This window comes from Aquarana catesbeiana, linkage group LG03, assembly GCF_042186555.1.
Source record: "Aquarana catesbeiana isolate 2022-GZ linkage group LG03, ASM4218655v1, whole genome shotgun sequence".
Classification (NCBI taxonomy): Eukaryota; Metazoa; Chordata; class Amphibia; order Anura; family Ranidae; genus Aquarana; species Aquarana catesbeiana.
Window position 1 is genome coordinate 716,313,772 of NC_133326.1, and position 23,316 is coordinate 716,337,087.

The window sequence follows — 23,316 nt, forward strand, 5'->3', positions numbered from 1 at the left end:
ATTTTTCATTGGGACAAAAAGTGAGGTGAAATCTTCTGAAGAGGAGGAAAGACAGCAAAACAAATGTCACAGGGGTGATAACCCTTCCCTATGTTTTCCAAAAAGCTTAAAAAAGATTTTTTGGCTGGAGCTAAACACGTTAAAAATGTACCCGTTCAAAATTACAAACAGATTCTACTTAACAACAAACCTACAGTCCCTGCCTTGTTTGCACCGCCTGTATACTGCTGTTCAGAGTATATAGGGCCTGGTGGCCCCACACCTTTCCTTATTTTAATTTGGGTGCGGGGTTCCCCTTAATATCCATACAAGACCCAAAGGGCCTGGTAATGGACTGGGGGGTACCCATGCCGTTTGTCTCACTGATTTTCATCCATATTGCCAGGACCCGACATTACATTAAACCCGCAAGCAGTTTTAAATGAGATTTTTTTCCTTTAAAAATGACATTTGGTGCAGGGACTGTTCTAAACACGGGAAACACGCGTCACTTTACAGGCATACTATAGACACCCCCCAGGTACGATATTTAAAGGAATATTTCACTTTTTTTTTTTTTTTTTTACTTTAAGCATCATTAAAATCACTGCTCCCGAAAAAACGGCCGTTTTTAAAAGTTTTTTTTGCATTGATACATGTCCCCTGGGGTAGGACCCAGGTCCCCAAACCCTTTTTAGGACAATACCATGCAAATTAGCCTTTAAAATGAGCACTTTTGATTTTGAACGTTCGAGTCCCATAGACGTCAATGGGTTTCTAACGTTCGTGCAAACTTTCGGTCCGTTCGCAGGTTCTGGTGCGAACCGAACCGGGGGGTGTTCGGCTCATCCCTACTGGTGATGGAAGATTGCACTTTTTCACTCTGAACCCAGCCCATGGCATATTGTTTGGACTTTTATGCAGCTCTTTTTTTCCACTTGTTATCATTTTATTTCCATTTGTTGTCACTTTATTTGTGTGCACTTAACACTATTATTATTATCATTACTTTCAATGTGACTATTACATCCTAGATCATTTTTTAGCGCAGCTATTATTTACCTAGTATATGATTATTTTTACTATTGTAAGAAAAAACCTCCCTTCTCTGTACTCTGATCCTCTTATCAAATATTACGTATTCCAGCCAAGCCTCACCCTGTGTAGGAGGATGTGACCCTCCCAACTGTATTCTTCCCTGTTGGAGACTTTCACTTTCATTTCTCTTCTGCTGTCAGCGATGGCGTCTGCTGATCTGAGAGCTGAGTTGGAATGTTCCGTCTGTCTGAACATTTATACAGATCCTGTAATGCTGAGATGTGGACACAACTTTTGCTGGTCCTGTATTGATCGTGTGCTGGATACACAGGAGGGGTCTGGAGGATATTCCTGTCCTGAATGTAGAGAGAAGTTTCAGGGTCGGCCTGCACTGCACAGGAACATAACACTACGTAACATAGTGGAGAATTTCCTGCCTGCTCAGCCAAATCAGGAGGAGTCCGGGGTCTTCTGTACTTATTGTGTGGACTCTCCTGTACCTGCTGTTAGATCCTGTCTACACTGTGAGGTTTCTCTTTGTGATAAACACCTGAGAGTCCACAAAAAGTCCTCAGAACACATCTTATGTGACCCCACCTTGTCCATGGACAGCAGGAAATGCTCCGTCCATAAGAAGATCCTGGAGTATTACTGCACTGAGGATGATATCTGTATCTGTGTGTCCTGCTGTCTGATTGGAGAACACACAGGACATAAGATGAAGGCACTGGATGAGGCTTCTGAGAAGAAAAAGGAGACACTGAGGAATGTTCTGCAGAAACTTCTGACAAAGAGAGAGGAGACGGAGGAAAGAGTCCAGAGTCTGCAGGAACACAGGAGGAAAGTAGAAGAAAAAGCAGCTGGTGACACCGAGAGAGTCACTGTCCTGTTTAGAGATCTCAGGAGACGTCTGGAAGACCTGGAAAAAAGAGTCCTGAGGGAAATCTCCGGGAAGGCAGAGCGGATCTCCGTCTCCATCCGGGATCTGGAAATAAAGAAGGAGGAGCTGTCCAGGAAGATGCGTCACATTGAGGAGCTGTGTAACATGACGGATCCACTGACTGTCTTACAGGAATCAGACACAAGTGACTTGTGTGATACTGAGGATGGAGATAATGAGGACAGAGAGAGACATGAGAAGCTCCTCCATGATGGAGGGGCTCTGGATGTGGTGGGGATATCACACACATTACACACAGGTTTATCTGATATAATAACAGAGGTAAATGTATATTTCTATATACAGGGAGCTACAGACATATTACTGGATGTAAACACAGCTCATAATTATCTCCACATATCAGATGACAGGAAAACTGTATCCTGGTCAGATAGAAAACAGAATCGTCCAGAAACACCAAAGAGATTTCAGGATCGTATGCAAGTGATAAGCAGTCGAGGTTTCTCCTCGGGGAGAAATTACTGGGAAGTGGATGTCGGGGGATCAGATAAATGGAGAGTTGGGATGTGTTACCCCAGTATAGAGAGGAGAGGAGAGCCGTCAGGGATTGGATGGAATAAGAAGTCCTGGGGTTTGCAGAGGTATGACAATAAATATGAGGTGATACATGACAGTAATAAGATCCTCTTATCCACCAATATCTCCAGTAACAGAGTCAGGATAGATCTGGATTATGAGGTTGGGCGGATCTCCTTTTATGATCTGTGTGACCCGATCCGACATCTCCACACCTTCACCACCACCTTCACTGAGCCCCTCCATGCTGGATTACGTGTATTGAGAGGGTGTGTAAAGATATGTGGGGGGAATAGAGAGATGTGAGGATTCTGCCCAGCAACTTGTGATGTCACAAGGAGGAGAGATGTGATTGGTGGAATATTCAGCCAATATCTATCTATCTATCTATCTATCTATCTATCTATCTATCTATCTATCTATCTATCTATCTATCTATCTATCTATCATATTACTCTCCGTCATTTTTACACAGAAAATGTGTGACATCAGCAATTTCCCCCTTCTGCCCCCCTCTCATATGAAGTCACTCGGGGGGGGGGGGGGGGCATAAACTGCAACCTATATTGCTGAAGTATTTTACCCATAGGGAGCAAGCAATTTTGCTATTTCACTGTGCTTTTTTTTAGAGCCCTAAATAGGTCCCATAGCTTTGAGTCCCCCTTTGGCCTAAAAAAAAAAAAATTGTTGTCACTTGTTCACTAAGAATACATCCCGACCCATAGATATTAGCCTTCATTACTCCCACCACTCCTTTCCTCTGTCAGAGACCTGAGTCCTAACCCTTTGTAAGCGCCACACTGGATTATGTCAGAGCTTACACAGGATTGATGATGTCACTCCCCCCTCCTTCATGTGACAGTATTCAAGCCTGGTGATTGGCCATTCAGGCCCAAACACTGTATGCTGGGAAAAGTTCATATGATCCCTCATATTCAGGAAACTGAGGACTTAGCAAGGGCTTTAAGGAAGTAACAACATATTGGGGAACAACAAAGGAGAGTATAAGGGGGTTTGGGGGGCTTTTGAGAGAACCTCCCACTTTATCTTTAATGTACAATGTGAGTGGAGTCTCTTTAACCCATCTTTGGGCTGGCCTAAGATTGTTTAAACATTATGACTAAGATTAGATTACGTAGACAGTCTAATTTCTTCTTATTATTACATTTACAATGAGTTTGTTCTATTGATTATTTTAATATGTGAAGAAATAGAAATGAATAATAGATCTGCAAATAGATGGAAAGAGATGAAAATTGATGTAAAAATCTCAGAGGAAAAATATGAAAAAATGATCCCGAAATTTACTAGTGAAAGAAAAATTGGATTTATCACTAATATAATAATATTACTATAATAATGTATGATTACTAGAACTGGAATGTGTCCCCAATATAATGTGTCCCCATAAAATGGATCACCAATAGAATTCTATGGGATCACTTTTATAATATATCCTAATATAATGTGTCCTCAAAGAATGGATCACCAATAGAATTCTATTGGATTACTTTTATAATGGATCCTAATATAATGTGTCCTCATAGAATGGATCACCAATAGGATTCTATTGGATTACTTTTATAATGGATCCTAATATAATGTGTCCCCATATAATGGATCACCAATAGAATTCTATGGGATCACTTTTATAATGGATCCTAATATAATGTGTCCCCATATAATGGATCACCAATAGAATTCTATGGGATCACTTTTATAATGGATCCTAATATAATGTGTCCTCATAGAATGGATCACCAATACGATTCTATTGGATTACTTGTATAATGTATCCTAATATAATGTGTCCTCATATAATGGATCACCAATAGAATTCTATGGGATCGCTTTTATAATGGATCCTAATATAATGTGTCCTCATAGAATGGATCACCAATATGATTCTATTGGATTACTTGTATAATGTATCCTAATATAATGTGTCCTCATATAATGGATCACCAATAGAATTCTATGGGATCACTTTTATAATGTATCCTAATATAATGTGTCCTCATATAATGGATCACCAATAGAATTCTATGGGATCACTTTTATAATGGATCCTAATATAATGTGTCCTCATAGAATGGATCACCAATAGAATTCTATGGGATCACTTTTTTAATGGATCCTATAATGTATCATTGTGATGGTGTATCTTATAATCACTAGATGTGGTGATGGGAGGAGAATTAGGAAAGGAGATGTTAATGTGAATAAAGTTTTTCTCTATTGTACATGTGAAGTGTTGGTGATATAACACAGAACTCATGAAATGGTGATTTATCTGTGAATGTTGCGTGATTTCTGTGGTGTTGATTGGTGTGTGTGGAGGGTGTTGGGGTGTCAGTGAGTGGGAGGTACAGCAGTCTGATGGATAAATGTGTTGCAAATTATTGTGACCAAGTCAGTAATCAGAATGTGACTGTAAATTATAAAACAATGTTAAAGTACAATGGTAGACATGGAACAATGAACTTTTATTATGTAACATCATTTAAGGTGGCACTATAAAGGGCCGATGTACAGTGGCTGTGGAAGCTTCACTCTAAAGGGTTAATGTAAGGTGCAGATCAGCTGGGAATGAAGATGGCCAAAAAGTTAGAGGGGTTTTTAAACTGGGCGATGGGAGGGAGGGCCCAGAGGTAGAGATAGTCAACGCTGAACATTTCCAGAGGGTAGTATTGGGGGCAATAGTGGTAGGTTGACTAAAGCACATAAACCTGAGGTAAGTATAGTAACAAGTCCTAGTTGCAATCTCGGAACACCCAATAAGAAGACAGTATGCGACCGGTCTAAACTACGTGGCATGTTCACCAATGCCAGGAGCCTGGCGGACAAGATGGGTGAACTAGAGATACTGTTGTACGAGGAGGATTTGGATTTTGTGGGAATTTCGGGGACCTGGTTCAACAGCTCCCATGATTGGCTGGCAACCATTCAAGGGTATACCCTATATCGCAGGGATACAGAGGGTAAAAAATGGGGGAGGGGTATGCCTATATATCAAGAATAATGTACAAGTGAATGTGAGAGATGACATCACTGAGGGGGCTAGGGAGGAGGTGGAATCATGGGCGTCCACAGAACTTTTTTCAGGGGGGGCATCATTTTAAGGTCACCTATGCAATATAAAAAGATGTACATTCTCTAGGCTATATTTATATGGGCATGGTATGTCTGGCCTGTGTAATTTCCAATACAAAGTGACACTGAATTATCTCTTATATAACACATATATCTTTCCAGTGGAAGGATAAATGTGTTATATAAGAGATAATTCAGCTTCACTTTGGAAGTTACTCAGGCCAGGCGTACCCCCAGTCCATGACCATATACAAATAGCCTAGAGAATGTACTTCTTTTTATATTGCAATGTATTGCAATACATCTGTTGTGGCCATATTTTGATCTTGATGAAAACAGCCTATGCAAAATGAAGAAGATGAATTATCTCTAAACATACACAGACATATCTTTCCAGTAATAGCTGTCCAACTTTCCAGCAATATATAAATCAAAATGCTCCTCCTAGCTGCTGTTACCTGTGGTTCTTCTTCTGTTGCTTGCAACTGTATATGCCACTCACTTTAGATCAGGATTTCCTGTGATCTGATGATGAGTAGACACTGGCAGCGTATCACTCGGCGGCTCGGCCACTGACTGCACTTAGTGGGCAGCTCCGGCTGAATCTACACAACATGTACACAGGCAGGCAGCCAATTAATGAAGAGGAGCGGCGGAACGGCCGAGCTGCCGAGTCATCTCATCCAATGATCAGGTGAGGAGTGAGGGAGGGACATCAGATGTGTCAGGACAGAGAGCAGCCGGCTGACTCAGAAAAAAGTCAGCGGCGGCCACTTCAGCTGGCAACTACAATACCTTCTTGACGATTCCAGGGGCGGGGGCAATTGCCCCTACCTGCAGACGCCCATGGGTGAAATCCTTATGGGTAGAGCTCCAAAAGGATGAAGCTAAGGGGAAAATAATACTGGGAGTATGCTATAGGCCCCCTAACCTGAGGGAGGAGGGGGAGATGGATCTCCTAATTTGGATTAGCAGCAAGGATGAGAAGTGTTATCATAATGGGAGATTTTAATTATCCAGACATAGACTGGGAGGAGGGAACTGCGCATTCATCTAAGGCTCACCAGTTCCTAAATGTCTTGCAGGACAATTTTATGGTTCAGATGGTAGACAAACCAACTAGAAATAAAACATTACTGGATCTGTTGATTACCAACAATACAGACCTGATCACAGATGTGGAAATACGGGGCAACTTAGGAAACAGCGATCACAGGTCAATTGGCTTCAGTATAAAACACACAAATAGGAAACATAAGGGGAATACAAAGACACTGAATTTCTAAAGAACCAACTTCCCTAAACTATGAAACTTGCTAGAAGGCATAAACTGGGATAAAATCTTAGGAACAAAGAACACGCAGGAGAGATGGGTTTGCTTTAAGAGCATATTAAATAAGGGCATTAGTCAATGCATCCCATTGGGTAATACATTTAAAAGAGCGAACAAAAGTCCTGGATGGCTGAACTCCAATGTATAAATGCATATGAATGCAAAGGAGAAGGCCCTCAAAAAATACAAGATTGAGGGATCATCATCAGCATTCAGACTTTATAAAGAATACAACAAGAAATGTAAGGGTGCAATTAAGGCGGCTAAGATAGAACATGAAAGACACATAGCAGAGGAGAGCAAAAAAAAATTCCAAGAAATTCTTTAAGTATGAAAACAGTAAAAAAGGGAGGACAGACCATATTGGCCCCATAAAGAATGAGGAGGGACATCTGGTTACGAAGGATGGGGAGATGGTGAAGGTATTCAATTTATTCTTCTCCTCAGTCTTCACGAGGGAAATGGGGAGCTTCAGTAACCAAAACTGCAGTGTTTATCCTCATGACACAACACAGGAAGCACCTCCATGGTTAACAGAGGACAGAATTAATATTAGACTTGGGAAACTTAACATTAATAAATCACCGGGACCAGATGGCTTGCACCCGAGGGTACTTAGGGAACTCAGTCAAGTAATTGCCAGGCCATTGTTCCTAATTTATACTGACAGTCTACTGATTGGAATGGTACCAGCTGATTGGAGAAAAGACAATTTTTTTTTTTCAAAATTTTCGTTTAAAAAATGAATAAATTTTTTAGCGAAAAATAAAAAACTTAGCCGGGATTAAATACGTGATTAAAGAAAGCTCTATCTGTGGGAAGAAAATTATAAAAATTTCATATGGGTACAGCGCTGCATGACCACGCAATTGTCATTCAAAATGTGACAGCGCTGAAAGCTGAAAATTGGTCTGGGCAGGAAGGGGGTGAAAGTGTCCGGTATTGAGGCGGTAAAAAAAAAAGCACACTTTACATATAAACGGTCTGCTATGTTTTTTGGGGGACTTTTGGTGGGGTCTGTGGGCCATGTAATTTGCCAGCAATTTAAAACACCTTTCTCCTTTGTAAATGTCAGAGCTTTAAAAGAAATCACCGATCCCATTTCAATGTAAATGTTCCCCGGTTCAGTGTGACTCTACATACTTTTTGGAGAACCCTTTGACTATTGGCCCTGAAAATTAGCATTTTTGTTTGACAGATTCAGCTCCAGTGATTTCAGTAATGTTCGGGTTCAGCATTTAAACATGAAGTTCAGTTCAACCCTAGTGGTCAGTGGAGAAGTGCCCCTTACATTGGTGGTCAGTGGAGAAGTGCCCCCTTACATTGGTGGTCAGTGGAGAAGTGCCCCCTTACATTGGTGGCCAGTGGAGAAGTGCCCCCTTACATTGGTGGCCAGTGGAGAACAGTGGCGGTGCATCCATAAAGGGCGAAGGAGCGCCGCCCCCTCTCTCCTGCACCTGTCTATCACCATAGATAGATTCATGCATTGCCCCCTATTCAGGTGTCTGGCCCCTTGTCGGGCACCAGGGCCTCTGAATTACAGCGGTGAGGGTGTTTTTGGAAGCCCCTGATTAGAACTATGGGCTCTAATAAGCGTCCTGATTAGAGTCATGGGCTCTAATAGGCTTCCAAATTGGTAAACAGCGGGTGCAATGCTGCACGTTCGCATTTACTCAGTGTTGTTTTAGGGAAGTGAATAAATCACTTTCCTAACACTGACCCACCTCTCAGCCAATCAGGTGCTCGGATCTGGTTACCTGTCACCTGATTGGCTGAAGCAACAGGCGCTGTGATGCCTATCAGGCGTCCAATCATAGCAGAAGACAGGAAGAGGACGGGAGAAGACATCGAAGACATCGAGCAACAAGGACAGCACCGTGACCCGAGAGAGGTAAGTGCCGGGCGGGGGATGCACACTGGGGCAGCATTTGATGGGGCACAGTAGCGGCAATTGATGGGGCACAGTAGCGGCAATTGATGGGGCTCACTGACAGCAATTGATGGGGCACACTGGCGGCAATTGATGGGGCACACTGGCAGCAATTGATGGGGCACAGTGGCGGCAATTGATGGGCACACTGGCAGCAATTGATGGGCACACTGGCAGCAATTGATGGGTACAGTAGCTGCGTTCGATGGCACAGTGGCGGCAATTTATGGGTACAGTGGCTGCGTTTAATGGACACAGTGGCTGCGCTTGATGGGCACAGTGGCAGCAATTGATGGGGCACACTGGCGGCAATTGATGGGGCACACTGGCGGCAATTGATGGGGCACACTGGCAGCAATTGATGGGGCACACTGGCAGCAATTGATGGGCACAGTGGCGGCAATTGATGGGCACACTGGCAGCAATTGATGGGTACAGTAGCTGCGTTTGATGGCACAGTGGCGGCAATTTATGGGTACAGTGGCTGCGTTTGATGGGAACAGTGGCTGCGCTTGATGGGCACAGTGGCGGCAACTGATGGGGCACACTGGCAGCAATTGATGGGGCACACTGGCAGCAATTGATGGGGCACACTGGCAGCAATTGATGGGTACAGTAGCTGCGTTTGATGGCACAGTGGTGGCAATTTTTGGGTACGGTGGCTGCGTTTAATGGGCACAGTGGCTGCACTTGATGGGCACAGCGGCTGCATTTGATGGGCACAGTGGCTGCAATTGATGTTTTTTTCAGTTTGTTTGCGCCCCCAAAAATTTTGAGCACCAGTCGCCACTGGTGGAGAAGTGCCCCCTTACATTGGTGGTCAGTGGAGAAGTGCCCACTTGTATTGGTGGTTAGCAATTGATGGGCACAGTGGCGGCAATTGATGGGCACACTGGCAGCAATTGATGGGTACAGTAGCTGCGTTTGATGGCACAGTGACGGCAATTTATGGGTACAGTGGCTGTGTTTGATGGGCACAGTGGCTGCGCTTGATGGGCACAGTGGCGGCAATTGATGGGGCACACTGGCAGCAATTGATGGGGCACACTGGCAGCAATTGATGGGGCACACTGGCAGCAACTGATGGGCACAGTGGCGGCAATTGATGGGCACACTGGCAGCAATTGATGGGCACAGTGGCAGCAATTGATGGGCACACTGGCAGCAATTGATGGGTACAGTAGCTGCGTTTGATGGCACAGTGGCGGCAATTTATGGGCACAGTGGCTGCGCTCGATGGGCACAGTGGCGGCAGTTGATGGGGCACACTGGCAGCAATTGATGGGGCACACTGGCAGCAATTGATGGGGCACACTGGCGGCAATTAAAGATGTACCGTCGGTACATAGATGACATCGTCATTGTATGGGGAGGAACGGAGGAAGAACTACAAGTGTTCTTCAACAAAATAAATTGTAACATCTATGGCATCACTTTTTCTGGAAATTGGAACAAACAGAGCATAGATTATCTTGATCTACAGCTATATAAAAATGACATATATTTAAACACCAGGACGTTCTTCAAAGCCATGGACAGAAATGGATATATTCCAACCAGCAGCTGCCACCATCCGCAATGGATTGGAAACATCCCCAAGGGACAACTAATGCGGATACATAGAAACTGCAGCAGCCTGAGTGACTATGAGGAACAGGCCAACATTATTATCAACAGATTTGTGGAGAAAGGATATAATAGAAAGTAATTGGAAAACACAAAAGAAAAAGTAAAAAAATTGGATAGAAATATATTAATAGAAGGAAGATCAAATCATAATAAGAAAGATCAGAATAAGAACATGGATATGGCCTTCCTAACAGGATATAATAGACAGTATAAGAACATGGAGTCTATAATAAAAAAGCATTGGCCTATCCTCCAATCAGACAGAATCCTAAATACTATACTGCCAAAGACACCTATTTTTATCTACAGGAAAGCCCCATCCCTCAGAAACAAACTGGTACACAATGCCCTCGACCCACCAAAGAAGATCAAAACAATTAAAAACCTGAAAGGCTTTTTTAAGTGTGGAAACTGCCTACCGTGCAAGGTCAGTCAAAAAACAAACAGAAAAATATCGAAATTTAGATCAGCTACTAATGGGAGAGAATATGACATAAAAGAACTCATCACCTGCAATAGCACTCACGTAACTTACGTCTTGGAATGCCCATGCCACATACAATATGTGGGCAGAACAACTAGACAATTGTGTGTTAGGGTTAGAGAACATATAACCAACATAAAAAACGGATTTAATAAACACAGCATTTCAAGACATTTTAAGAACTACCACAACAAAGATCCAACATGTCTAACTTTCTATGGCATTGACAAAATAAATGGACACTGGAGAGGAGACAACAAAAGAACCAAAATCTCACAAAATGAGACAAAATGGATCTTCCTATTAGAGACCCTCCAACCAGCAGGAATTAATATCGATGTGGATCTGAACTGTTTCCTCACCAACTTATAGGACCACCTAGAATAAATAAACTTTTGTTCTATATCAATAATTAAAACACCTTGATGCAGCAACCACCCCTCATATTCTTAACAATTTCAGTTTTAATATTTGCCCAAATACTTACATAGTTACATAGTAGGTGAGGTTGAAAAAAGTCCATCAAGTCCAACCTATGTGTGTGATTATGTGTCAGTATTTCATTACATATCCCTGTATATTGCGGTCATTCAGGTGATTATCTAGTAGTTTCTTGAAGCTATCAATGCTCCCCGCTGAGACCACCGCCTGTGGAAGGGAATTCCACATCCTTGCCGCTCTTACAGTAAAGAACCCTCTACGTAGTTTAAGGTTAAACCTCTTTTCTTCTAATTGTAATGAGTGGCCACGAGTCTTATTAAACTCTCTTCTGCGAAAAAGTTTTATCCCTATTGTGGGGTCACCAGTACAGTATTTGTAAATTGAAATCATATCCCCTCTCAAGAGTCTCTTCTCCAGAGAGAATAAGTTCAGAGCTCGCAACCTTTCCTCATAACTAAGATCCTCCAGACCCTTTATTAGCTTTGTTGCCCTTCTTTGTACTCGCTCCATTTCCAGTACATCCCTCCTGAGGACTGCTGCCCAGAACTGGACAGCATACTCCAGGTGCGGCCAGACCAGAGTCTTGTAGAGCGGGAGAATTATTGTTTTATCTCTGTAGTTGATCCCCCTTTTAATGCATGCCAATATTCTGTTTGCTTTATTAGCAGCAGCTTGGCATTGCATGCCATTGCTGAGCCTATCATCTACTAGGACCCCCAGGTCTTTTTCCATCCTAGATTCCCCCAGAGGTTCTCCCCCCAGTGTATAGATTGCATTCATATTTTTGCCACCCAAATGCATTATTTTACATTTTTCTACATTGAACCTCATTTGCCATGTAGTCGCCCACCCCATTAATTTGTTCAGGTCTTTTTGCAAGATTTCCACATCCTGCGGAGAAGTTTTTGCCCTGCTTAGCTTGGTGTCGTCTGCAAATACAGAGATTGAACTGTTTATCCCATCCTCCAGGTCGTTTATAAACAAATTAAATAGGATTGGTCCCAGCACAGAACCCTGGGGAACCCCACTACCCACCCCTGACCATTCTGAGTACTCCCCATTTATCACCACCCTCTGAACACGCCCTTGTAGCCAGTTTTCAATCCATGTACTCACCCTATGGTCCATGCCAACGCACCTTATTTTGTACAGTAAACGTTTATGGGGAACTGTGTCAAATGCTTTTGCAAAATCCAGATACACCACGTCTACGGGCCTTCCTTTATCTAGAGGGCAACTCACCTCCTCATAGAAGGTTAATAGATTGGTTTGGCAAGAACGATTCTTCATGAATCCATGCTGATTACTGCTAATGATATCATTCTTATTACTAAAATCTTGTATATATTCCCTTATCATCCCCTCCAAGAGTTTACATACTATTGATGTTAGGCTAACTGGTCTGTAATTCCCAGGGATGTTTTTTGGGCCCTTTTTAAATATTGGTGCTACATTGGCTTTTCTCCAATCAGCTGGTACCATTCCAGTCAATAGACTGTCTGTAAAAATTAGGAACAACGGTCTGGCAATCACTTGACTGAGTTCCCTAAGTACCCTCGGATGCAAGCCATCTGGTCCCGGTGATTTATTAATGTTAAGTTTCTCAAGTCTAATTTTAATTCCGTCCTCTGTTAACCATGTAGGTGCTTCCTGTGTTGTGTCATGAGGATAAACACTGCAGTTTTGGTTACTGAAGCCCCCCGATTCACTCGTGAATACTGAGGAGAAGAATAAATTCAATACCTTTGCCATCTCCCCATCCTTTGTAACCAGATGTCCTTCCTCATTCTTTATGGGGCCAATATGGTCTGTCCTCCCTTTTTTACTGTTTACATACTTAAAGAAATTCTTGGGATTTTTTTTGCTCTCCTCCGCTATGTGTCTTTCATTTTCTATCTTAGCCGTCCTAATTGGACCCTTACATTTCTTATTGCATTCTTTATAAAGTCTGAATGCTGAGGATGATCCCTCAACCTTGTATTTTTTGAAGGCCTTCTCCTTTGCTTTTATATGCATTTTTACATTGGAGTTAAGCCATCCAGGATTTTTGTTCGCTCTTTTAAATTTATTACCCAATGGGATACATTGGCTAATGCCCTTATTTAATATGCTCTTAAAGCAAACCCATCTCTCCTCCGTATTCTTTGTTCCTAATATTTTATCCCAATTTATGCCTTTTAGCAAGGTTTGTAGTTTAGGGAAGTTGGCTCTTTTGAAATTCAGTGTCTTTGTGTTCCTTTCATGTTTCCTATTTGTGTGATTTATACTGAAACTAATTGACCTGTGATCGCTGTTACCTAAATTGCCCCGTATTTCCACATCTGTGATCAGGTCTGTATTGTTGGTAATCAGTAGATCCAGTAATGTTTTATTTCTAGTTGGTGCGTCTACCATCTGACCCATAAAATTGTCCTGCAAGACACAGGTTAGGGGGCCTATAGCATACTCCCAGTATTATTTTCCCCTTAGCTTCATCCCTTTGGAGCTCTACCCATAAAGATTCCATCTCCTCCCTAGCTCCCTCAGTGATGTCATCTCTCACATTCACTTGTACATTATTCTTGATATATAGGCATACCCCTCCCCCTTTTTTACCCTCTCTATCCTTGCGGTATAGGGTATACCCTTGAATGTTTGCCAGCCAATCATGAGAACTGTTGAACCAGGTCTCTGAAATTCCCACAAAATCCAAATCCTCCTTGTACAACAGTATCTCTAGTTCACCCATCTTGTCCGCCATGCTCCTGGCATTGGTGAACATGCCACATAGTTTAGACCGGTCGCATATTGTCCTCGTATTGGGTGTTTCAAGATTGCAACTAGGACTTGCTACTATACTCACCTTGTGTTTTTGTGCTTCGGTTAACCTACCACTAATGCCCCCAATACTACCCTCTGGAATATCTTCCGCGCTGGCTATCACTGTCTCTGGTGTCATACTTATGTCATAACATCTTCAATTAAACACACCCTTCAGATTAAAACTCATTACGTTCTGGGACACATATATTTACTCACCCATTTCAGCAATTTAGGCCATTGAACACCCAAGGTTGGAAAAGTGCATATATTTCCCCTCCTCTTCTGGCATTTCCTCTATTTAAAAAAAAAAAACATTCTAAAATTTTTTTTTCATTTTTTCCTTTTTTTCTGTTTTCCCTGTTCACACATATTTTTATATTTCCATTTTATTATTTTTATATTTATTTCTATTCCTAATATTATGTATCATTTTTAGTACATTGCCCTAAATGACTTAATAATACAGTATAGTACATCTCAAATAATTTTAAATTTTATCTATGTATGCACATAATATTTCTCTGTTGTTAATCACCATATGAAGGATTTCTGGTTTTTATTCCTATTTTAATTTTATTTTAATTTTTTATTTTTTACTTTCATGGTTTTTAACTTTTAAAGATTATAATTTATTCAAGAATGTTGCATATAAATAATAATATATCTTGTGCATAAGGGAAACTTACATAACGGGAACTCCATAATTAACAAACCCATAATCATCCCTAAAGTATGAGCTAAAGCCGATGCCACACGTTGTCACCATCCCGGATATTGGCTCGCATTGAATATACGGGGAAGACTTGTGGGTTGCAGTAGGCTTTAGAGCCGGGATCCCCGGACTTCGGTCTGTAATATCCACCCCAAAATGGCCACTGAAACGAGCAATGCGCAGTCGCACTAAGCACACGATATATTATTTAAACCAAGGAGGTGCAGCAAGATGGATGCCCCAGCAGATGTCCTATGACGAAACGCGTAGGGAGGGACTTATCCACATCTTGCGTCACCTTGAGAGAGACGAGTACAAGTCAATCACCACGGACTGTTTATTATATGCTTACCAGTATTTTTATAAATGTGAGTACAATCCTAATATATGGCACAATAAAAGTTCTTAAACGGGTTCACGCTATGGACATTCCCTCTTTTCTATGGTGAACATATCCTAAGCCGGCATAGCAACACTCATAGTACGGACCAGAGACATCCAGGGATGCTACACAAAGGCAAACACTGTGACTGTTCATACCCCTGCAGGGGTGTCCCTATTCGGTGAGTGCAAGCACAATAAGACCTCGGTTAAGCAGCACCATCACAAGACCAGCACTTGAATAAGGAATGGTTTTTACAAACACCACCTTCCAATGAGAATTTAACCCTTCCAAACCATAATTTAAACAAAGACTTTTTGAACCATTTAAAATACTTTTTCACCATAATTACGTAGCTTTACAGCAAGTACTGGGCTTATGAAGCACAAATCACTCGGTTTACAGTTTAAGCACCAGTCACTTTATGATCTAGTATAAATAGCACGTTTTGTGCACGTCTTTTGCACTTAAATCAAATGGTATGTGACACAAGTATTCACATATGTGTAACCACCAAGTAATTTTATTTTTATTTTTATGTTTAATTTAAATTTTGGTTTATGCGACATCCATTTGTGGTTTTATTGCATTTTTATTTTCTGCATACTTTTGCATATTTTTGCATATTTCTACATATTTAACTATTCTCACCCACATTCTCACCCATTTTCAATCACAAACAACATTTAGAGGAGTAATTTACATAAATTTTCTAACCTAACAATATATACACCAGAGGGTGTAACACAATTGAATAACAAGCACTAAGTGGAAAACAAGTAGTAATCGGCCTTTAAGGCCACTTCACGTGTCACTTTAAATTTTTGATTTTCAACAGTGTTATTGGATTTAAGTTATGCTTCCTGTAAAGAAGTCATTTCATTCATAAAGTTTTTTATTTTTTTATTTTTGTATGTTGCAAGATAACATGTGTAGCCAGTAATTTTTAATTAAGTCATCACACAAGGTAAACATAAAAAAATCGCATCACAGCAGAGCAGCGCCACACCTACATCTCTATTTTCACTAACACTGGTGGCAATTGATGGGGCACACTGGCAGCAATTGAGGGGGTACACTGGCAGCAATTGATGGGCACAGTGGCGGCAATTGATGAGCACACTGGCAGCAACTGATGGGTAGAGTAGCTACGTTTGATGGCACAGTGGCAGCAATTTATGGGTACAGTGGCTGCGTTTGATGGGCACAGTGGCTGTGCTTGATGGGCACAGTGGGAGCATTTGATGGGCGCAGTGGCTGCAATTGATGGTTTTTTCATCAGTTTGTTTGCGCCCCCCAAAAATTTTGAGCACCAGTTGCCACTGGTGGAGAAGTGCCCCCTTACATTGAAGGTCAGTGGAGAAGTGCCCCCTTACATTGGTGGTCAGTGGAGAAGGGCCCCCTAACATTGATGATCAGTAGGGTTAAGCTCAAGGTCTGGTCCAAACACAAGATTGTGGGGAAGATACTGTTGTCCCCATGTTGATGTTGTCCCCCAAGCAACATAGCCCCCATGTTGGCCTGATATGGTTTTGGGGGTGAACACTCATCCCCTCCCTTCCTGGCCAGCCAGGCTGGATGCTCAGAACAAGTATCTGTTATGGATTTTTGGGTGGACCTCACACTTTTTTTTCTGCATGAGGTCCCTCCTAAAATCTATGCTAGACTTGAAGGGTCTGGTACAGATTTCCCATGGGACCGCATGCATTTTCTGCTTTTTCTGCCTGGAGTACCCCCTTAAAACCCATGCTAGAATCAAAAGGCCCTAGTATGCTTTTTCAGGGGACTAAAAGCATTTTTTTTATTCTTGCTGTACAATGTACATTTCATTTCTGTCTTCTTTGAAACACACATGCACAAGGTTCCACCAAATACACAGCAGTCCATTGGATGTATCTGTTTGCTGTTGTATTGTCATTTACCAATAGGGATGGGCTGCCTGTTCGGGTCGAACATGAGTTCGACTCGAACATTGGCTGTTCGCCCGTTCGCCAAATAGTGAACAATTTGGGGTGTTCGCGGCAAATTCGAAAGCCGCGGAACACCCTTTAAAAGTCTATGGGGGAAATCAAAAGTGCTAATTTTAAAGGTTAATATGCAAGCTATTGTCATAAAAAGTGTTTGGGGACCCGGGTCCTGCTCCAGGGGACATGTATCAATGCAAAAAAAGTTTTAAAAATGCACGTTTTTTCGGGAGCAATGATTTTAAAAATGCTGAAACAATAAAAGTGAAATATTCCTTTAAATTTCGTACCTGGGGGGTGTCTATAGTATGCCTGTAAAGTAGCGCATGTTTCCCATGTTTAGAACAGTCCCGCAGCAAAATGACATTTCTAAAGGAAAAAAGTCATTTAAACTACTCGTGGCTATTAATGAATTGTTGGGTCTCTGCAATACAGATAAAAGTCATTGAAAAAAACTCATGGGATCCCCCCTCCAGTCCATTACCAGGCCCTTTGGGTCTGGTATGAATAATAAGGGGAACCCCGCGCCAAAATTTTTTAAAAAAATGGCGTGGGGGTCCTCCTAAAAATCCATACCAGACCCTTATCTGAACACGCAACCTGGCATGCCGCAGGAAAAGAGGGTGGGATGAGAGAGCACCCCCCCCCCTGAACCATGCCAGGCCACATGCCCTCAACATGGGGAGGATGTCCCCATGTTGATGGGAACAAGGGCCTCATCCCCACAACCCTTGCCCGGTGGTTGTGGGGGTATGTGGGCGGAGGGGTTATTGGAATCTGGAAGCCCCCTTTAACAAGGGAACCCCCAGATCCCGGCCCCCCCTGTGTGAAATGGTAATGGGGTACAAATGTATCCCTACCATTTCACAAAAAAAGTGTCAAAAATGTTAAAAAAGACAATAGCCGGTTTTTGATAATTCCTTTATTAATGTCTTCTTCTTTCCCCACTTCTTCATCCATCTTCTTCTCTTCTTCCTTCCGCTTTCTTCCTCCATCTTCTTCTTCCCCCGCTTCTTCCTCTGCTTTTTCCTCTGATTCTTGCTCTGGTGTTTTCGTCTGCATCTTCCTCCGGTTTCTTCTTCCCCGCTTCGTTCTTCGGACAATCCGCATCCATGGGAGGTTCCCGCTGTATGATGCGTCTGTTCTTCTGACACTTCTTATATAACTGAGGGCGGGGCCACCCAGTGACTCCGCCCCCTCTTATGCACAGGGACTTCACAGGGACTTCCCTATGGGTTTCACTGTGGCGCCAGAGGGGGCGGGGTCACCCGTTATGTAACCGGTGACCCCGCCCCTTCTGACACCACAGGGAAACACATGGGGAAGTCCCCGTGAGTCAGAGGGGGGTGGGGTCACCGGGGTGGTGGCCCCGCCCTCAGTTATATAAGAAGTATTAGAAGAACAGAAGCGTCACACCGGGAACCTCCCATGGATGCGGATGAGTTGGGTTGCTAGTCAGTTTTATCCCAAGGTATGGTATTGATGACGTGAGGTAATGAATACTAGTGCGTTGTCAGCAAATAGACATCATTTGTGAGAGATGGAGGCTACTTTCAAACCTTGAATATTTGGATTCGCTTTGATCAGGGCTGCAAGGGCTTTGATCGCAAGGGCAAAGACTAAAGGGGAAAGGGGACAACCCTGTCTCATTCTGAGTGAAACCCAGAGGTTGGGTGTATAGGGCACTTATCCATTGGAGGAAGTGTGGGCCGAAGCCCCATCGTTGCAGGATATAATGCAAATAAGGTCAGGAGACTGCGTCGAACGCCTTTCTTATATCGAGGGACAGGAGATGCATAGGTATTTTAAGGCATCTAGCTAAGTGTCGCAACAAGATAACGCGTCGGATGTTGTCACTGGCTTGCCGTTGGGGTATAAAGCCCATTTGAACCTTGTGGATCAGCTCCCCAATGATTGGGTTAAGTCGTAATGCTAATACTTTGGCCAGGATTTTGATATTCACATTTAGTAGGGATATGGGCCTATAGATGGACCAAACAGTGTTATCCGTGTTGGGCTTGGGGATCATGGAAATGATAGCAGTCAATGTGTCCCGACCAAAGGAGTGCTGTTTAAGTAGGGCATTAAAGGAGTTTGTGAGGAGAGGGGCTAACGTGTCAGCAAACTTTTTGTAGTATGTACTGGAGAGGCCGTTTGTGGTGTTTAAGTGACTTAATAGTGAGGAGGACTTCCTCAGCAGTAACTGGGCTCTCCATTGACTCACGACTGGCATCTGACAACTTAGGTATTGGTATGTTTTGGAACAGTGTCTCTGCTTGATTCAATGGAAACGAGGCCTTCACTTCATAAAGGTTGGACAGTCATTTACGAAATTCAGAGAGCACCTTGATTGGGTTACTTGTCTTGTCTTTAGCCAATCTGAGTCTAATGGGTTTATGGACCCGTTCTGGCCGATGAAGACGTAGGGCTAAGAACGTGTCTGGCTTGTTAGCTTTTGTGTATATTGTGTGATTGGATCTAGGTATGGCTTTATCTGCTGACTCAGCCAAGAGCAAATCCAACTCTATTTTAGTCTTCTCTAGGATTACTCTATGGGGTTCAGTAGGAGTAGACTGAAATTGGAGAAAGTGGTGGTGGAAGACTGATTCCAGTTGTAGTTTTAGTTTCTTGTCCCTTTTGAGGTGTGTGGCAACTGAGATACATTTACCCCTAATCACTGGTTTATGTGCTTCCCAAAGGAGGATCGGGGAAATTCCCAGTGTGGTGTTATGTAAGAGATATTCTTTAATGTTCCCTTACAATGAGTTCTTATGACCTGCAGGAGCTGTGAGAAGAATGGGTTTGGGTTATTATTGGGGGCATAGTAAGAGACAAATGTAATTTCAATGTCCTGCAGCAGGTCTACTAAAACAATGTAGCGGCCTTCTGTGTCTTTGATTTCAGTCAATGGGGTGAACGGTAGGGTATGATGGAAGGCCAGCAGAACACCCCTTTGTTTTGTTTCAGCAGAGGCGGTAAACATCTGTGGGTAGCGGGAGCTAAAGAATTTAGGGGTATTCCGGGCCAAAAAGTGAGTTTCCTGAAGGGCCTTCAGGGATGCAAAAGACTGGAAGGCCTTAACCCGCTTATTAGAGGAGCTAAGTCCCTTAACATTTAGGGAAAGTATACTTAGGGGGGCCATTTGTGGAAGTGGGGAGAACTATTGTTAAGGGACGTGAGGCCCATGTGAACCAACCGACCAGGAGAAGGAAGAAGAGAAATAGCATGAGGGGAGAGGGGGAAGGAGGGGGGAGGCAAGGAGCAGGGTGTAAGTAGAGTAGGGCAAACCATTGGGTAACAAATGTTGAAAGGGTAGGACTGTTTTGCCCGACCAGGTAGCACACAGACTCTACAGCCAGCGAGCTAGCCAAAGAGTGGGTGCACCGCAGAGGGGGGAGCAGTGACAGCTACCAGCCGCAAACGGGAGAGGTAAAGTAAAAATATAACGTTAAATTCAAGTTTTCCTAAGAAACATTAGCTTACATAAACAGTCATGTTAGGGTATTAAATAAAAAACATTCACAGCAGGTGTCCAATAGGTGCAGCTCTGAGGAAGAGGTGATTTGGGGGAGGGACAGGAAAGGGACGGGGGAGGGGTGTAGGGGGGGTGGGAAGGATGCTGTGTGGGAGGGGGAAGGGGGGGGTAGGAGGGAAAGGGAGGTGGGAGGAGGGGGAAGGAGCAGGAGAAGGTAGGATTGTCTTTACAGAGCATTAACGAACATCATTCGTGTAAAGAACAATCAGCAGCTAGATTAAGCATAGTAAAACAGTGCTGCTGCAATGTGAATGTGGGTATAACAAAGATGTGGAAAGCATCAGTCTTTCAAACTGGGTAATATACTGAACTGAGTGTAAACTTACAACTTAAGAATTGTGAGTGAATTGTAAAAAATCTGAACCTGTAGAGCCCCTTTAGGGTCAAGGGATCTGTGTAGGCTGTCTTTCAGGGTGTGAAAAGTACATACCAGGATGCAGTCCCGTAGATCTCAGTTGAAGAAAAGCCTTCTGGTGGTGTTTGGAGGTAGATTTTTTCACGGGCAACCGAGAACCTATTTTCTGCAAAAAAGAGAGAACTGAAAAAGCTATTGCATACTCAGCGGGTTGTATAGGATATTTGGATCGAGAAAACTGTCTCCTGATAAACGGGATGGGGTTCCCTTCCTGATAGAAGATGGTCCCGGCTGACTGCGTTTCGGTGTAGCAGTGTACGGGTGGGCAGCTGAGTGGGCTGGTGTATGTGGCAACAGATTGTTGAGCTGGGGAAGTTAGGTAGAGGGCTTCCAGGAGTCGTTGCAGAGATTTAGGTGATGTGCAGGAGTGTTGCTGCCCCTGGTATGAAAACTGGAGGGCAAAAGGAAACCACCATGTATATTTGAGGTAGTGTTACAGCAAGTATGGAAGTTGCGGCTTCATAGCGTGGCGTTTGGCTATTGTGAGGGATGCCAAATCAGAGAATAGCTGATTTGCATGGCTCTGGAACAGGAGGGAGTCTTTATTGCGGGCAGCTGAGAATAGCTGTTCTTTTGTGTGGCAGAAATGCAACTTAACAATTATATCCCGCGGTGGCCCGTTCTGTTTGGTGACGGGTGAGCGCCCTGTGGATCCTGTCGAACGCCAAACGCTCTATGGGTATGGAGGGCGAGAGTTCCTGGGACAATACGGTGGTAAACGATTGTAAATCGTCAATTCTGTGGAGTCGCAGATTAGATCTGCAGGAGCGGTTCTCAGCGTCCTCTAAGCGAGAAAGCAGCGTGGCGTTTTCCTCGCGGAGCGCTGCTTGATCTGGGGCCTGTTCATGCAGGGTGAGCTCCATGTCATCGACCCTTGTTTCTAAATCTGCTGTGCGCTGGCCTAATTCACCTATTTCCCACGACAGTCTATTGGTGATTTGGTCTTAAGTTGTTTTAAGAGCCCTCTGGAGCATTGTCTCCATGTGTTTAAGAAAGTCTTTCTGAAACATACCTGACTGAGGCAGGGTTGGGGAGCCGAGGTTGAAATCAGTATCATCCTCTTCTCCCCTGTCTACGAGCTGCAATCTGGCCAGCGATGCTGCATTCTGCTCAGCCAGGGCCATTTTGGAAGAGGCACCGGCTAGTGCTTCCTTTATGGGTTTCGGCTTGACCCGTTAGTACCATGCCGGGTGATGCTGGGGTGTACCGTAAGTGATCCCCGAAGAAGCGAGGCAAAGGGTGGTTCAGACGTCCCAATAATGCAGCGGGAAGTGCGGACCTCTAGTGGAAAGCATCCTCCATGTCGAGCTTCGCGAATGCACCCCCCCTCATATCATTATAATAGACAGAACCTCCTACTTACATTTAGCAATTGCTCTAGTGTGATCTACAGAACAGACGCAGGTAAGTATCTGCAACAAATAATGTCTGATATGACCCTCACAATGTCCATTTCTGATCTGGGGGGGGGGGGGGGTATGTGCTCATTATTAGAAAGGTCATGTCATGTAACCTTCACAGCCCATTCAGTATAAGGTCCTTCACATGTTGTAGATCAGCTCACAGTTATGGCTTCCCCCAGACATAAGATACCAGTCTGAGGAAACATACAATTGTCAGTTGTTCATATACCTACAAATGAAAACTTTCGATAAAAATCATTCCAGGGATCGACATTTGTGTCCATTTTCCATCAATCACAGTGACAAGTCCTTAGAGGTGAAATGCGTGAGTTAAGCTTAGAGGAAATGCAGTCTAGAGGAGAGCATACTGCTGCCTGTTACATAGCAACAAAGAAGATCAACTGCAGAAAAATATCAAGGTGATCATGTGTTTGTGAAGTACAATAAAGAGATTTACCCCCTCTGTGTCCCTTTGTGTTAGTGGAAACCTATCAGGAAACGGTGAACCAGTTATACCAGACAGATGAATACTGAATGAAAGGTGAGTCACTGATGGGAGCCTGACAAAATAAAACACAGCAAACAAGTGAAGCAGGAAAAGAATGGTGAAGGGCATTACAGCTCTATGGGGACACCTATATAAACATATCAAATATCGTTCAACGCTAAGCTAACATATTACCAGAGATTTCATTGCAA

General features: G+C 43.2%; 1 protein-coding gene across 1 annotated transcript; it reads left to right on the plus strand.

Annotated features, from left to right (window-relative positions):
• Positions 1 to 1,185: 1,185 nt before the first annotated feature.
• LOC141133693 (E3 ubiquitin-protein ligase TRIM39-like) lies at positions 1,186 to 4,760 on the plus strand. Its single transcript, XM_073623189.1, has one exon. It carries the CDS (start codon positions 1,220 to 1,222, stop codon positions 2,798 to 2,800), a length of 1,581 nt encoding a protein of 526 aa, XP_073479290.1. The 5' UTR covers positions 1,186 to 1,219; the 3' UTR covers positions 2,801 to 4,760.
• The last annotated feature ends 18,556 nt before the right edge of the window (positions 4,761 to 23,316 follow it).